At 41.5% G+C, this 16,514-nt stretch overlaps 1 protein-coding gene across 1 annotated transcript in view; it reads left to right on the top strand.

The window, feature by feature from the left end:
- The window catches only part of Rybp (RING1 and YY1 binding protein), a 56,403-nt gene extending 40,328 nt beyond the window's left edge, over positions 1–16,075 (top strand). The window contains exons 3-5 of the mRNA XM_021190589.1: positions 11,541–11,717; positions 11,815–11,913; positions 12,210–16,075. Coding sequence (XP_021046248.1) covers positions 11,541–11,717; positions 11,815–11,913; positions 12,210–12,462 — 529 coding nt within the window. The 3' untranslated portion in view covers positions 12,463–16,075. The remainder of the gene's footprint in view (positions 1–11,540; positions 11,718–11,814; positions 11,914–12,209) is intronic.
- Positions 16,076–16,514: the final 439 nt, after the last annotated feature.

Below are 16,514 nucleotides of genomic sequence, written 5' to 3'. Positions count from 1 at the left end.
GAACACTTACAGCCAAAGCTGATGGGTGGCCTGCCAGTAGAAGAGGTAGAATTGTGAGATGCTGTCTCCAGAAGAAGTAAAAACTACATCAAGCAGATTGCTGGTCTTTTTGTTTGTTTGTGGGTTGTTGTGTGGTTTTGTTTTGTTTTGTTTTTGGCATCTTACTGTCAGATCTTGAATCCATTGTTAAGGTCACTGAACCTCTTTGGATTTTGTCTGTCATCTGAAATGCTATCTATCTCTTGTCATCCTGTTTTGTCAGCTGTCACCAGTTTTGCAAAGCCTCTGTATAAAATACAAAGTTCTTCATTGTAGACTGCTGCCTAATTTTCGGAAGTTGGTTGATTTTCTTTTCCCTGGCTGTCTTGGCCTCAGATGCAATAGAGATCCCTGCCTGCCTCTGCCTCCCAAGTGCTGGGATTAAAAGTGTGCTCATCATGCTGAGCAAGTGTCTTGTCTTTTGCTCTATAGGCTTTCTTTCTGAATACCTGTATTTCAATTAAATTCTATAGGCCTGCAATTCAGTAGGCTTCTGGTTTACTTCTAACTTTCAAAAAGCCTGATTTAGCATGCATGCCTGTAACCTCAGTCCTAGGAAGCAGAGAAATCAGTAAGAGAGCCTGCCTGTGTCAGAAAATAAGGTGGAGAGCAGTAGGTGACGTTGCACATGGCCTGTTTCCACATACACATGCACACAATTGTCTCCATCTATTGTACATGATGTTATTGAAACAAAAAGTAGAAGTAGCATTGTAGTTGCTCATCATTCAGCTTTAATTGGTAATCCTCTTGATCTTCACAAGCATCATGCTCTTCCTATGGAGCTGTGTACTATGCAGAAACAAAGTAGCCATCACAGGATTGCACGTTACAGCCAGTTTGAAGCTGCCTGTGAAGACAAGATTAGGAGTTTGGGGTTGGTCTGGGCTACATGAGACCATGTCTCCAAAACTAAAACCCTACTTGGAAAACAAACACTACTGTACATCCATGTGAATATGGCTCACATGAAAAAGATTGCTAGTGCCCACTGTTGGGATGGAGAACTATCACAGTGTTCAGGCTGTGCTGGTGTGTGAAATGGCACAATCATGAAAAAAATTGGCAGCTTATCAAAAAACTGGATGTAGACTTGCTCTACATGTAGCTAGGAGAAATAAAAACATATGTCCACAAAGATTTGTACTTTGCTCATTTCAGCTTTCTTCGTTTTTAGCTGATATACAGGAAAAGACATAAATGTCTATCAAAGGAGATTGGGTAAATAACAGGCACACAACGTGGATGGACCTCAGAGACCAAGCTCAGTGCAAGTAAATAATGTACTTGAAAAGTACATTATTGGTGGATCTGATCTGTGTACCAGATCTGTGGTCTCCTCCAGCTGGGAGAGAGGCACAGAAGATAGGACATGGACTTGGGGATTTAGCTCAGTGGGGTAGAGCTGGGTTTGGTCCCCAGCCCCCCACCCTGGGGCAGGGGATGACAAAATAACACATGATGGGAGATGGTAATCACTCTGCTGTATACCTGTGATACAACTTCTTAAACTGTACCTTTGAGATGTAAAGGGCTAGTTGGCACGATCAGGCACAGCTGTGTGCCTAGGTACTAGCAGAAGGAGCCTAATATAAGAAGAGCTCATGGCCACTCTAGGCAACATGGAAAGATGCCTTTCTCTTAAAACAAAACTATGAGAGTGGTGACCAAGTCAAGCAAATTGCAGTACCCTTCTGTCTTTTGCCTCCTTTACTGCTTTTGAGTGAATGATAGCTGCTTAGGAATGAATAGTTTTGGAGTTAGCCCTGAGCTATAGAGGGACTAAAGCTCCCTGGGCTCTCTGTTTCCTCTCTGCAACATATGCTGCTTGCTTTTCTAGGCACACGAACTAAGTCTTAGCTTTTGAGCCCTTATTCCTGAGGGAAAAGCTTCAGTTTCTGAAAGGTCTCCCCTCTTTCTATTCACAGGATTCCAGAAGGTATTTTATATTTAGAGAGCAGTTCATACAACTAAAACCTATCCTTAGTTCTTTTGACAGTTCTACCTTTGGCTACATATTGTTTGATCAAGTATGGCTTTTGAACACAGTATTCTTGGGTGTTAGGGGCATTGATCAGTGCTATAGATGTTCCCGTGATGTGATATTCAGGCTTCTTGTTGCACAAACATTAGTCTCTTTCTGGTCGTGCTCATGCTACCAGGGTAGAAGGCTCGTTTATCACTTTGTACCCCCAGATTAGCTAGGATGGTCTTACTTCTCCTCTAGATAATGCATTGCTTAAAAATGTTAGCTGATCTAATGACCATTCGGTATTTATTAACTTTAGACTTTGGAACACACTCAGAAGCACACAAGGCAAAAACTTAGAAGAGTTACAAGGAAGAACAATAATAATATGAGATTTTAAAAACAACAAAATGGGGCTGGAGAGATGACTCAGCGGTTAAGAGCACTGACTACTCTTCCAGAGGTCCTGAGTTCAGTTCCCAGCAGCCAGATGGTGGCTCACAGCCATCTGTAATGGGATCCAATGCCCTCTTCTGGTGTGTGTCTGAAGTCAGCTACAGTGTGCTCATATAAATAAAATAAATAAATCTTTAAGAAGAAAAAGAAAACAAAGAAAATATATCCCGTGTGATAAAGTTAACAGATTCATACTAATAGAAAGATCACAAATAGCAAGTTAACTGGGTCATTGCAGCAGTTAATTCAAGGGGAACCCATATGTGGATACTCAGTGACTGAAACTTGGTAAAGTCCAGAATTTCTCTACTGAACAAGCAGCAAGTGCTTTAACTACCGAGCCCTCTTTCTAGTTCCCACTGAAGGGTATTTCTAGAAAGCAACTCCTTACATTTTTCCTGGTCATGAAAGACTAGAAGCTACCACTGGCAGGCAAGACAGTAAGAAGTAAAAATAGTAAAATGTGATGAGGGCTTCATTTGAACCCCCAAACAGAAAAAAAGCTTGAGCACGGGGAACACAGAGGTTTTGGGGTTATGGTTCAGTGAACAGTTATCATTTAGATGCTATAGTTTTCTTAATTTAGATAATTGCCCCATGCCTACACAAGATAATAACACTAGGTAAGGGATTATATGGGAACCACAGTGTCATTGCAACTTTTCTTTAAGTCAAACTAATAGCCTTTGAAAATTGGTGAGTTATTTTAGCAGTTTTTGCAAAAAGTTTGCTGGCAGTTATTTAAGAGGGTGGGGGGAGTTCTTTGCATACACACTTTTCCAGTCATTTGTGGAGTATAGAGATTCCAAAGCCTGATAGACACTTGATCAAGAATGAAAGTGGACGCTTTGAGGAAGGCACTGGATTTTAAGTACATGCTGAGTTGAAATATATCTAGGTGATTACAGCCATGTATACAATATAATATCACTCCGTTTATCCAAATATCTCTTTATACAAGTGAAAGGTTTAGCTATCCAATCCCGTGCAATTGGAGATCTTGCTGGTCATGTAGGAATCCCACTTGAAACCAGAGTAACCAGAACCCTTGTAATGGTGTGGGTTCTCTAAGCAGACTTATTCAGTGTACTATACTTTGGGGGATTTATATTTTTATTTTTAAAATCTGTAGATCTTTTTTACTTTGCCAGAGAGCCAGAGAATCAACATTTCTGAAGGGCTTTAGCTTCCTACAGTTTTTGCCCCTTGGCCATAGTACTTAAAAAGTATGATGCAGGGCTGGTGAGATGGCTCAGTGGGTAAAAGCACCCAACTGCTCTTCCGAAGGTCCGGAGTTCAAATCCCAACACACATGGTGGCTCATAACCATCTGTAACAAGATCTGACACCCTCTTCAGTGTCTGAAGACAGCTACAGTGTACTTACCTATAATAAATAAATCTTTTTAAAAAAAAAAGTATGATGCAGATTGCCCAAGTCTGTCTGGTCCTGTGAGCAAAAGTAGAAATGTGCTTGAGTATTTGGTTATATGAAGGTGACTGGGGAGGTTGGGGATTAGAGCTTGTACCTCGTCCAGTACAAAATTGGATTAGAAACACTTGAGGATGCTGCTGGGATTCCAAACTTTTTGCTTCCCTTTAAACATGCTGTTGTAGTTCTTTGCTTCTTTCCCTTCACTTGCTTCTATTCATTTTCCTTCTCAAACTGGTGTGTTTAGAGTGCACTTGGGCACACAGACTATCCTCACGGAAAGCAAGAGAGCACTATAGAAGATATTAAAGAGGTGTGCTCTGAGACCCAGACAGTTAAGTATAGTATTATAATGCAGAGATAAGCTGCTGCTAATGTAGCATCTACTGCCCCACTTTAGAAGAAATACATTCTTGTAGTAAGCACCAAGTTTCTTCAAAGCAGATTTGGGGGTATAATGCAAAATTGAAGAGGTATCTGTACTGCCTTATAGTTGTTCATACTTTAGTAGAGAAAAGGCTTCCTAAAACCTAGCCTCAGATTACTTGTCCAGAGAGATGGGGAAACACGTGCCCTTGAGCTTGGGTGTAAGTAAGCTTGAAGAAGGTATCTCAGAAGCTAAGGGATAGAAGGTAGGCAAATAGATGGTGAAAGACAGCATTGGAAAATACAAAGTCCAGAGTAGTTTAGGCTTGTGTGGATGGACAGTGTGGAGAAAGTTTTAGCAAAGTTGTGAGAGTGTTAAGTCCAGGAGTTAAGATTCCCTTCTGTAAGCATCCAAGTGGAGCAGAGGATGTGTTAATTACCAGTGATTTAGAAACCGTTGTAGCATGAGCATTAAATCATAAATTGCCTTCTTACAGCTGGTATTTGCTTGTACTTAAGTTTGGGGGTAATTTTAAGTGTTAGGTTTGAGGGAAACATTTGAAAAGATAGATACCTTAATCTTAATTGAACCATTACCTGCAGAAGATAGTTGGATGAATACTAGACCTTAAATTGCCTAATAGCTTTTATATTTGTTTAGAGAATTACAGATCCTTTGTGTTTTTATAAGTATTTATTTTAGTGAAATGAACTATAATTTCAAAATGGTTACATAGATTTTTAAATAGGGTCTTTGACAGCTATGAAGTAATTTGCACGCAGATTGGATTGCTTTAATGTCTTGTTTCTTGGAGGGAGACTTGATTTATCAAGGTTATTTGCATCTGAAACTGTATTTGCCTAGAGAGTTGTTGTCCTTGTAGTTTATAAGGTAGTTTTGCATGCCTTTTGGAAGAAAAAGATTCGATTCACATCCAACTCAACATGTATAATATTTGTAACATGTTATAGCTGACTGTAAAAACAGGCTAAATAGGTTGCTGACAGTGTAAAGCTGTAAACCTGCCTACATCTCAAGAGCAGGCACTTCACTTAGATGTGTTAATTAAATATTGAATGCCAGTGTCTAAGCTAAAGAAACTTCAGTGATCACTTACTCTCTGTCAATGTTTTTATCATCAAGGGCATATAAGTCAGGCCAGCTAATGTGACTTAACCCAGAATCGCAGAGTACACTGAGCCAAGGCTTTGATGCTGCTGTAGGCCTTCCTCCCCTCTGTTAGGTTGGGCAGATGGGAGCTGTCCTGTCAATTTAGGCTGTTGTTAGGGTACTTGGGCTAATCTACTCAAGGGCAGAGTCCTGACACCACTCAGACCAGATGAAATGCCAAAGAAACTCAGAGAAAGGTCTAGGTAGCTAGTAGGGTGGCTCAGTGAATAAGGACATGTGCTACCAAACCCAGCAACTTGAAGTCAATTCTCAAAACCCACATGATGGGAGGATAGAACCAATTCCCTCAAGTTGTCCTGACAACTGCCATACATGCCATGGTACAAACCACACACACAGCCAGGCATGGTGGCACACACCTTTAATCCCAGCACTCCTCGGGAGGCAGAGGCAGGCGGATTTCTGAGTTCGAGGCCAGCCTGGTCTACAAAGTGAGTTCCAGGACAGCCAGGGATATACAGAGAAACCCTGCCTCGAAAAAAAAAAAAGAAAAAAACCACGCACACTCTTTTAATGTATTTTGTCCATGGACTATAGAAGACGTTCTATGGAGACCTAGAGAGTATACTTATGGGTCATTAGCTAAAAATCATTGGCGTGGCCAGTTTTCCTGGTACTACAGGTACCACAGGGAAGAAACAAGTGGAAAGAAGCTGTTCTTACATATGGCTGAAATCACTATTGGAAAGTTGTGCTAGTGTTTAGTAAGTTCAGGGTCTTTATCTTTAGACCAATAATTATTACGTTGCCTGTTTCTTTTTTTGGAGTTTGAGTTCATCTGAATGATTCTGCAGGTTGCCTTTTTGGCAGTGGGACTTGCCTGTGGCACGCCATGCTTACATATAAAATACTTGGCCAGAGCAGCCCCATACTCTTAAAAACTAGAGCCCCCCAATGAGGTTTCCCCTGGGTAGCCCTAGCTTCCTTGGTACTTACTATTCCTGGACTTAAAGATCTGCCTGCTTGTGCCTCCTAAGCGCTGAGATCCACCGAACTTCGGATCAGAATTTAAAGTTGAAGAAATGTTTGTAGCACCAGAATAGAATAACATACAGGCTGTCAAAAATGATGCCACATGCCATGCAGCCTTTGGAAATGTTCCACTGTAAACTCAGGACACAACAGAAAAACTGTGAAAAGACAGCTTATTTTAGAGTTATGGGGACAAAAGTCCTTCTAGACCCTCCAGAGAAGGTCTTGGTCCTTTAGAACCCCTGTATCAATGGATCAATTGGCTAAGACTTCGGGCTGTGTTTGTCAGGCTGGTTTATAAATTGTTTCCCAGAATTTGAACTACTTCTAGCATTCCTAAAATTTTAATTCTTTGGTTATAGAAAAGTTACATTTCTGCTTTTCTGGTATTCAAAATAGTGTGGTCCTAGAACACATTTCTGTATTGTTCAGAATGACAGCTTTGAATTGACCATTCATCTACTGTTTATTAATTAGTCAAGGAAATTTGTGTGGGAGCTTGTAGTGGCTGACCACCTGTACCCTATGAGTATGTAATAATGTGTATGTAATATGGATGAAGTTTGCAGCCTCCCTTGAAGCCACTGAATGTCTGCCAACCCCAGATCCTCAAGTGAAAGTTCATGAGAGGCTCTTTGGTGCTGCTGTTGATAGATAGCTTAATGAAGCTGGGTGTGTCTTTATTTCCTGGGGCAGGGTGGGTGCTAGTTTCTTTTCAGGTACATTTTCTGTTGACTCCTAGTATTTGAGCACACATCTGTAGCTGTGATGGTGGTGCTTTGGCTGTGTGCATTTTCAGTAGCAATCATTGTTATTTTGCTGCATATGTATATATGTTATTACTAGAGCTAAGTGAGCTTTTCTTATTTTATTATGACTGTGGCCAGATTAACTTAAATGTGACTCTACTGTGCTCTAAAGTTATTGAGGCTCTGTAACAGCCTGAGGAACCCAAAGGCTGTCCAACTCCAGTCTGTACTCTGGGTTTTTGGACAGGGTTGTCTTTATATAGTCCTGTCTGTCCTTGGAACTTGCTGTCCTCATTCACTGAGATCCTTCTGCCTCTGCTTCCCTAGTGTTGTACTCTTTTACGCTAGACAGCTCATATTACCTGTATGACAACAGGAGAAATATCTGGTAGAAAAGGGCTTTATGTATGGTTTGGTTGTGTTTCTTGGCTTTTTGAGACAGGGTTTCTCTATGTAGCCTTGACCGTTCTGGAACTCACTCTGTAGACCTGTCTGGCCTCACTCAGAGATCTGCCTGCCTCCCAAGTGCTGTGATTAAAGGTCTGCACTACCACTGCCTGTTGAGAAAAGAGTTAATTTAGTAGTGGGAGACAGATTTAACAGAGCCCGGTGGCTTTCTTGATTCTGATGTATACTGGTATGAAAGAATAGCCTAGAATTGGGAAAGGGGGAAAGCAGAGAAATTAATGATACCCTACAAGGTATGGCCAAATATGGTGAAGATTTTAAATTACCTTTGTGTGAAGGTAGCTGGTTTTAATTTGAAGTCATGAGTCATAGGTTCCATTCAAGATACCGTGGGTCAGGGATCAGGATTAAATCAACAGAAGAGTTGTACTTAATAAGAGCCAGGGCCATTCATGTCTGGTGTATGCTGCTTCAGGGGTAGACAGCTTATCTATCACATTGCCTCAGATAAATGCAAGAATCACTCTAAAATGTCTTAACTGTTCACAACTTAGAATTTAAATTCTTTTACAGAGACTAGTTCAAACAAAGATCAGTTATTTAGTTCAGTATAACCAGGCACTTTACAAAGAATATTTTCTTTATATAACAAAAATTATATTTATGTAGAAATAAATAAAATATTTGTAAAGTATTTTCTATTAACTGTGTTCTGTTTATAAATGCATATTTGGTCTGTCCTGATATTGAATGTATCACCATTCCCATCTGTTGTTATACCTTTCTGTCTACAGGAAAATTAGCTGCATGTAAGTGCTTTGGTGTCTTCAGGCTGGGCATATACATGTTTTTGGAATGGGCGGGGGGATTTAGTGCTTTCCCATAGGGATACCTTAATATGAGATAACATTCTGGGTTTTCACTTTCCCTAGGTCATGAAATTGTTCCTTAACATGTGAAGTGCTGGGGTGGGGAGGTGGAGTATTATAGCAAGTTTGTAGCAAGTATTTCTTTCAACTATTAAAAGTAATAAATTGTCACTGGAGGGTTTGAATGGGATAGAAAGAAAGTGGTGGGTTGCTTATAAAAGTACGAGTCAATTAGATTATAGAGCCATGCATACATTTAGAACACAGCAATTCCAATTTTCAAATTTTCACTATTTTCAAATAACAGTGCTTTTAGAAGCTAGGTCAGATTGATCGAATGTGATGTTTCCTAGTCTTATTTATTTATTTATTTATTTGTACACTGTAGCTGTCTTCAGACACTCCAGAAGGGGGTGTCAGATCTTGTTACGGGTGGTCGTGAGCCACCATGTGGTTGCTGGGATTTGAACTCAGGACCTGTGGAAGAGCAGTCGGGTGTTCTTACCCGCTGAGCCATCTCACCAGCCCCGTTTCCTAGTCTTAATACCTTTTGATTTGTATAAAACAGCACATCACTACCTGCACACACACTGTTGTGCCTATTATGCTAGAATGAATGGACCATCATTTATTCTCTGTACATACGGGTTTTTGTCCATGAAGCTTGTTGCCTGTGCTGAAGAGTTAGAGCATATTTGCTGATGTGTTCATTTGTTGCCCAGCATTGGCTCAAGTATTTAGACATCTTACCTGTTGGCCAAAGCATGTGAGTAATTCAGCAATGACCCCTTGTTTGGAGTCATGTATCCTGGAGAAGCCAGGAAGTTACAGTAGAGAGGAGCTGGAGGTTGTGCTGTTAGGTGCAGTACCTGGCCTTCACAGGTTGCTTGAAGGTTCAGGAGCTCCCTTTTTCTGTCTCTGTTCATCTCATTCTGTAAGGCTACATACGCCATCGCACACGGCTTGGACCAGAACAGATGCCATTTCTGATCTCCATGCTACTAACATCTGTTCTTCTGTACACGACCCTATCCTCACTCAGGCTCTTATCGCCACTGCCATTTCTGATGCAGTGCCTTCATCTTTGCTACAACCTTGCTTTGTAGGAGTGGCTGGCTGGAAAGTTATTTATTTATATGCCTTTTACTTGGCATTGAGGTGTTAAGTGTGGCCTGGTAAAGGACACCACAAAACTTGACTGAAGTTCCAGCATGAGGCCACTTGGGTGCCTTTGGTTCTGTCTCTGTATGGGGTGCTTCCCTTGGCTTTCTGTTCAGTTTGTTTGTAGTGGGCTTAATTGAAAGGACCCTCAAATCAAGGTGCTTTTCCATACAGAACAAGGCCTCATGCAGTCTAGGCTGGCCTCAAATTCATTAGGTTTAACAGCAGTGCTAGGGATCAAACCCAGGGCTTTGTGTATGCAGGGAAAGCACACCTAACCACACCCACCACCACCACCACCACTGAAACTTCCTTTTGACACCTGAATGTCAAAGTTTCAAATAGGTTAAAGTATAGGGCAGCTTGTTTCAGGCCTGTTTTACACTGCCTGATAACAATCCTTGAAAAAGGCTGGGTTTTGTTCCTTTGTTTATGAAGTGCCTTCCATATTGTCTTTGTATGTATAGCCATATTTCTCTTTGAAGGAGCATGTTAGGTAGGGCTGCTTTGTTAAAACCTTTTCACCTAAAAGTGAAACTCTGGATCCTTGGAGGCAAGAGCTTAATCATCTAGAGCAGTGTGGTTCTCAGCCTGTGGCTCATCCGCCCCCCCCCCTTTGGGGGGGGGTGTCCAGCAAACCCTATCTTGGGTTGCATATCAGGTTTTTTTTTTTTTCCTGGAACTCACTTTGTAGACCAGGCTGGCCTCGAACTCAGAAATCCTCCTGCCTCTGCCTCCCGAGTGCTGGGATTAAAGGCGTGCACCACCACGTCCGGCGCATAATCAGTTTTTTACATTACGATTTATAACTATGTTGGGGTTCACCACGTCAGGCGAAGAGCTGTCACAGCATTAGGTCTAGAGAGATCTTGAGATTTTTATCCTTTGCTTAGAGAACTGTACTCTCAGGTAACTGGCCTCATGTTCCAGGCTTGCGTTGCTGATAGCAGATATTCTTTGAGCTTATACCTTTACCTGAATTAAAAGCATCTGTCCCCGTTTGTCTAATACATCATGTCTTTTCGAGGGGTGCTCCAGTAGCTTGTTTGCCTAACAGTCAGCATGTCTTGGCTGTGCTGTTCCAGGTTCCTCTTATCAGTGGTCAGTAATAGTAACATTTCACCCCAGCCATGTCCACCCGAACACAAGCCTTCCCTGCATTGCGCCTCCTCTCCTTCCTCCCCTCCCCACTATTCCCACACTAGATGAACTATTGCCTTGTAATATTTGGGAATATACATGTATCACTTTTCTGTTATCTGGCTACAGGGGAGGGGCTGCTGTGTGTAGAAATATTGGCTAGCATTTCTTCCCCTGAGTTTGGGTCTGTGAATGGTCCTGCATTGTGACAGTGTTTGGCACCACTTAGAATCTATGTACAATAGCAGTGAGAGAGCCCGTGTCAGCTGGGGATTGGTGCAGACATAACTGTTACAGCACAGTCAATGTACTGCTTGTCTGTGAGGGTTTTTTTTTTAAGCAGTGACTTCATCCTCTTGGGAGTTTGTATGAACCACAGTTACCTTTTATTGCTTTGTATGGGTTGTCCATGCCAATCACAACTGCAGGGGAGCAGGCCCAGTTAGAATAATTAGATTGAGGAGTGAATGTCACACTTCTAATTTCATTCTCTTTTCAAGGGATTACCACTGTCCGTTTAATAAAATGAGATTAGCCCTCTGCAGTGGTTGTATTTGAAAGCTGTCAGCATAATTGTGACAGTTCAAAAGAAGCATTTTTAGCATTGTTATAATAGATGGTTGCATATGGGTTGTGTGCACATGTACCGTAAGTGCATATGATAGAGATCTCCTTTTGAAGGTATACACACAACATTGAAACTGGATTATTATTGGACAGTTGCCATAATAAAATCATTAAAGTACTCACAAGGTGGTTAATGCTCTATCTTGTGTTGACTGTTGTAGGAAACCTCGCATCAATTCTCAGCTGGTGGCACAGCAGGTGGCACAGCAGTACGCCACTCCACCTCCCCCTAAGAAGGAGAAGAAGGAGAAAGTCGAAAAGCCTGACAAAGAAAAGCCAGAGAAAGACAAGGACATTAGCCCCAGTGTCACCAAGAAAAACACCAACAAGAAAACAAAGTAAGTTTCTGGGTACTACAAACAATTTTGCACTCGAATCAGATATTTTAAATGATGGCTTATTTTTATCTTTCTGGGTCTTTGCTTTGTCCCTTAGACCAAAGTCTGATATTCTGAAAGATCCTCCTAGTGAAGCTAACAGCATACAATCTGCTAACGCTACAACAAAGACCAGCGAAACAAACCACACCTCGAGGTACAGTGAAACTGGACAGAAGTACTAAGTTAGAAGACCAGGGTTACTGAATAATGGAGAGATTTTAGACTGAGGGAACTGAGGGAAATGGATGGAGGAGCTAGAGGGAAGGCTGCTGACCTTTTAAGGTCATCTTGAAATGATTCACCATCCACAGTATGCTAGCTGATGATTGTTCCTCTTACCGCTAAAGTGGTGAGCAGAGCTTAGTGGGCAGCTTGAGTCTGTGAGCACAGGACTAGGAAAGCTTGTGTTGATACTGGCACTTCTTAAATGGTTCCCTTGACGCATTTCAGGCCCCGGCTGAAGAATGTGGACAGGAGCACCGCACAGCAGTTGGCAGTAACTGTGGGCAACGTCACCGTCATTATCACAGACTTTAAGGAAAAGACTCGCTCCTCCTCCACATCCTCTTCCACAGTGACCTCCAGTGCAGGGTCAGAACAGCAGAACCAGAGCAGCTCGGGCTCAGAGAGCACAGACAAAGGCTCCTCCCGCTCCTCCACGCCAAAGGGCGACATGTCAGCAGTAAATGATGAATCTTTCTGAGATTGCACATGGAATTGTGAAACTATGAATCAGGGTATGAGATTCAAACCCTCCACCTGCCCATGCTGCTTGCACCCTGGAGAGTCTACTGTGGACGACCTTGTAGTGACGCTACCAGGAGAGGTTCTGCTTGCTGGGGGCATCTGGCTACCAAGGAATTTCGTACCCTGACAGTTACTCTTGACACTTTTATGTATTCCATTGTTTTATATGATTTTCCTAACAATCATTTATAATTGGATGTGCTCCTGAATCTACTTTTTATATATATATATATATATAAAAAAAAATCTGCTGTGCACAATTTTCCATGTACATTACAACTGGTTTTGTTTCTGTTTTGTTGAAGAGGGTTGGGAGGGGGGAGGGAACTTTTATTTATTGTGTTCACAGACTCCATCCTGTCAGCATATCCTCTTAAATTTAGTTCTTTCTTCCAGCTATACTCTGTACTATCAGTTTTGATATAACTATATATATAAATATAAAATTATATATAAAGGGTTATTTGAAACCAATCCATGGCAACGCTGGTGCTTGATACACTGTGAAGTGAATACAACATTGAACAGTTGACACAGATCTGGGACAGTCCCTTCTATGAAAGTGCTGAAATATTAAAATCAGTCTTACATGAAGTATGTTCCAACCTGCGTGGGAACTTGACTCTCTGATCTGTCTTTAAGAGTACTGGATAATATAAAAAATATATTTTTTAAACAATGTGATCTCAAATTTAAAGACTGCTCCAGATAGCCTGCATTTGCAATGGGCTAATCGGCAAATGACAAGTGGTTCAGTTGGAGGGCTTTGACCATTCGGAAGTAACAAGACTAGCTCCAGAATGCCAAGTATTCGTGTAAATTATGGTTACATGTTAACATTGCTGTTTTTATTAAGCACTCATGAAAATATGGTGTTCTGTATCTCGAATTCCGGCCCTTTTCCAGACCTCTGCTCACCCCGGAGGCATATCTAGCAGCTGTCTCTTAGTTCTAGGGTTGCGGTAGTGCATTTTTGAATCCACACACCCAGGGAAGCAGTCCCAGGTCTACTTTCCTTGTGGTATTGCAGTTGTGGGTTTTGTGATCATGGCCTGTTTTGCTCCTCCACCCCTACCCCATCCTCCAAATCCTTACCCTACCAATTCAGTTGTTGGTCTTTCTTCTTAAAACCTACTATGGCTCATCTTATTAAACAAGGGTTGTCAACCTCACATCCAGACCTGACTGACACAGAGATCCTCCAGTCTCTGGAGTCATTTCTTAGTTCCTTGTGTGGGAAAGGATCGCAGGGGTACATGGGCGGGTTGCAGGAAAGCTCACTTCCCAGGAGAGTGAATGAACAGGTGTTCTTTGTTGACTGAACTCTGAAAGTTTTTCATTTTTACCATTTTAGGGGTGGGGGATAGTCAAAGACCACTGATAGTTTATCACCCCGTCCCATCCCAAGTCTGAGCGACTCTGCTTTGCTCTTAGATTCAGGGTATCTCTCCTACCTGACTTCACCTTCATAGCCACCGAGTTTGTAGTGCTTGAGTCACGTTAAGCATGGTGTTAACCTTCCTTTAGTTTGTCACACTCAAGGACTCATTGGAGAGCGTGTAAGGAAGCACCAAATCTTGGTGTTAAAAGAACCGGGTTTGCTTAAGAATTTCTACGTGTGGAGGCAACAAGTTAAGAACATATTAACAGCTTGAATTGAGTAGCCAACAGGAATGGTTCCATTCACATTTACATTAAAACCAGTCATTTGATGCGCCGGAGTCTGTCCACAAAGGCAGTGCTATTTGTCAATGGGCTCCTGTTCTCGACGCATGGACAATGCTCCCCTCTTTTTAAAACAGTGCTTGTGTCTGGGATGCAAGCTGTACTTACCTTTTTAAATACCTTTTTAAAGTATTTATTAATGAACCAAAGGAAACCAGGTGCTTTCTGTAAGCATCAGAATATATAATACATAGTGATTTGACTATGAATTTTAAATCCACATTTTAATATTAGTGGGGTATTGCAAAGACATTCCTTCTAAAGTTTTAATATTCCTTTTATTAAGGGTCTCAGGGAGGGTTAATTAGTCAGCCATATTTATTTTCCAGAGGTGTAAGGAATTGCTAAGTTTTTTAATTAACTTTTTAAAAAAATTAAATGCCACCAAATTCATGTGGATTGCACTGCTCTTTGAACCAGTAAGTGTTGGTATGCACTTTGTTCAGAAACACTGTGTACTTTTTCAAAACGAGTTTCATGTAAAGTGATTGGACCCCCCTTAGATTAGTGGAAAAGGCTGATTTACCAGCTCCTCATAGGCTACTAATTCATTCATCGCTGGTGTCTTGGGTTTTCAGTTTTGCCTCCATGATAAATTAAAGAATGAGGAGAGGTGAAGGGAGGGAAGGGCCACTTCAGAACTAGTGGAGTGAACTTGCCTTGAGGTAGAAACTGCAGTGGTGGAGTCTAAGCATTCAGATGTCCCTGGCCGCCCTGTCTCGGCTGTCATGGGCTGCGTTGGGGGAGAGAGGTGATAGTGTCACACAATGCCACCCTCAGGCATGCACTCTGGAAATGGAATTCCTATTAGCTTCCTGCATTTACAGTTTGCCCTGCTATAGTACTCCGTAGGTTAAAAACACTAGTGTAGCTTACAAAGAGACATTAAGAGGACCAGAAATACTTGGTATTCGGTGGCACAGAAAGCAAGATTAAAACAAGAAGCACAGTGTTAAGGCTTGCAAGTTTCCCGTGCATTTAGTACATGATCTTTCACACTCGTGTGCACACAGCTGAGCTGACATGCTCTGCCCGAGTCATGCAGTTGGGAAGGGGGAAAAGACATCTTGACACCCACGAGAATACTTTAATCAAAACCTTTCAGTTTGGATCTGGATACTTCAAAACATTGGCAGACGCTTCTGTGAGTTTAGCTCCACTAAGATGTCTCGCCTGCCTTATTAAGACCATTCTCAGTCTACATTCTTAAGCTGCCGTATCTTAAATTATTGAGAATTTATTAATTGCTGAATATATAATAACCTTTGCTTGTATGTTACCGAAAATGGTTTAAGAGCCAACATTTAGAGTGTGACAATGGAGCTGAACAGTTTCTAACGCGCAAGCAGTTCTGTTCTTGTGTATGACTTGTAACCTTAATTTACTGTGTAAAGATGGTTACATTATTTCCTTAGCTTTGTTTGTCGGAGACAGATAGCGAATGCTTGTTAAGTATGTCAACATATTCTCCCCTCGTGAACTTTTGTTAATGTCTTATACGAGCTCTATTTTCCATTTGCCCAGAAAGATGGCTTGTATAACGCTTTGGAAGTTCCTGCTCCGTCCGTCTTAGAGCTGACAGTCTGTTAGGTTTGTTTTCTCTTCATGCTAAAGTGTCAGTGGTTTTGTGAACTGGTCAGAAATTCACAGGTCTTAAATGTTTGGGGGAAATTTATATTGGACACTGCTCTTTGTCTAGCAAATAAAAGATGTTAATATATTCCTGTTATTGGCATGTGCACGACTGTTATTAGAAGCCACTTTATCATTTTCCTGCTTTAAATAGAAATGTCTATTTATGAATTCTGCTTGTAGTTTTTTCACAAATAAAATAGTAAAATTTACATTGGAGACGATTATTTTTGTTCCGTAGGTTTTCGCTCTTAGAAAAGTCATTTTTCATGTCCCCTCTCTCACACACACTTGTGGGATGTTTCGGGGGTGTGTGTGTGTGCAGGGGTAGAAAGTATATTTCCTTCAGTATTCAAGCTACCACAGCTAAAGTTATTTTGAGTGTCTTAGTGTGCAGATCATCACAGGGTACAAGAAAGAACAGCTAAAGAATCATCGAGATTTGGAAGGAAGCAGTTGTGTCTGTGCTTCCTTAAGATAGGCTGTAGATAATCTGAAGCAGGAGAGCCCTCAGTCAGCCCTTGCTCTCCACAGAGCTTACTAAGCCTGTGGTACACAGATGGCGTGAAACAGCATGTCTAGTCCCCAAACCCCAGCCTAAGACTGGCTCTTTAACCCGCTGCTGCTTGTGGCCTGCTTTGAGAATTCAGC

This window comes from Mus pahari, chromosome 2, assembly GCF_900095145.1.
Source record: "Mus pahari chromosome 2, PAHARI_EIJ_v1.1, whole genome shotgun sequence".
Taxonomy (NCBI): Eukaryota; Metazoa; Chordata; class Mammalia; order Rodentia; family Muridae; genus Mus; species Mus pahari.
The sequence above is the reverse complement of the archived record's forward strand: the minus strand, read 5'-3'. Positions and strand labels throughout refer to the sequence as shown.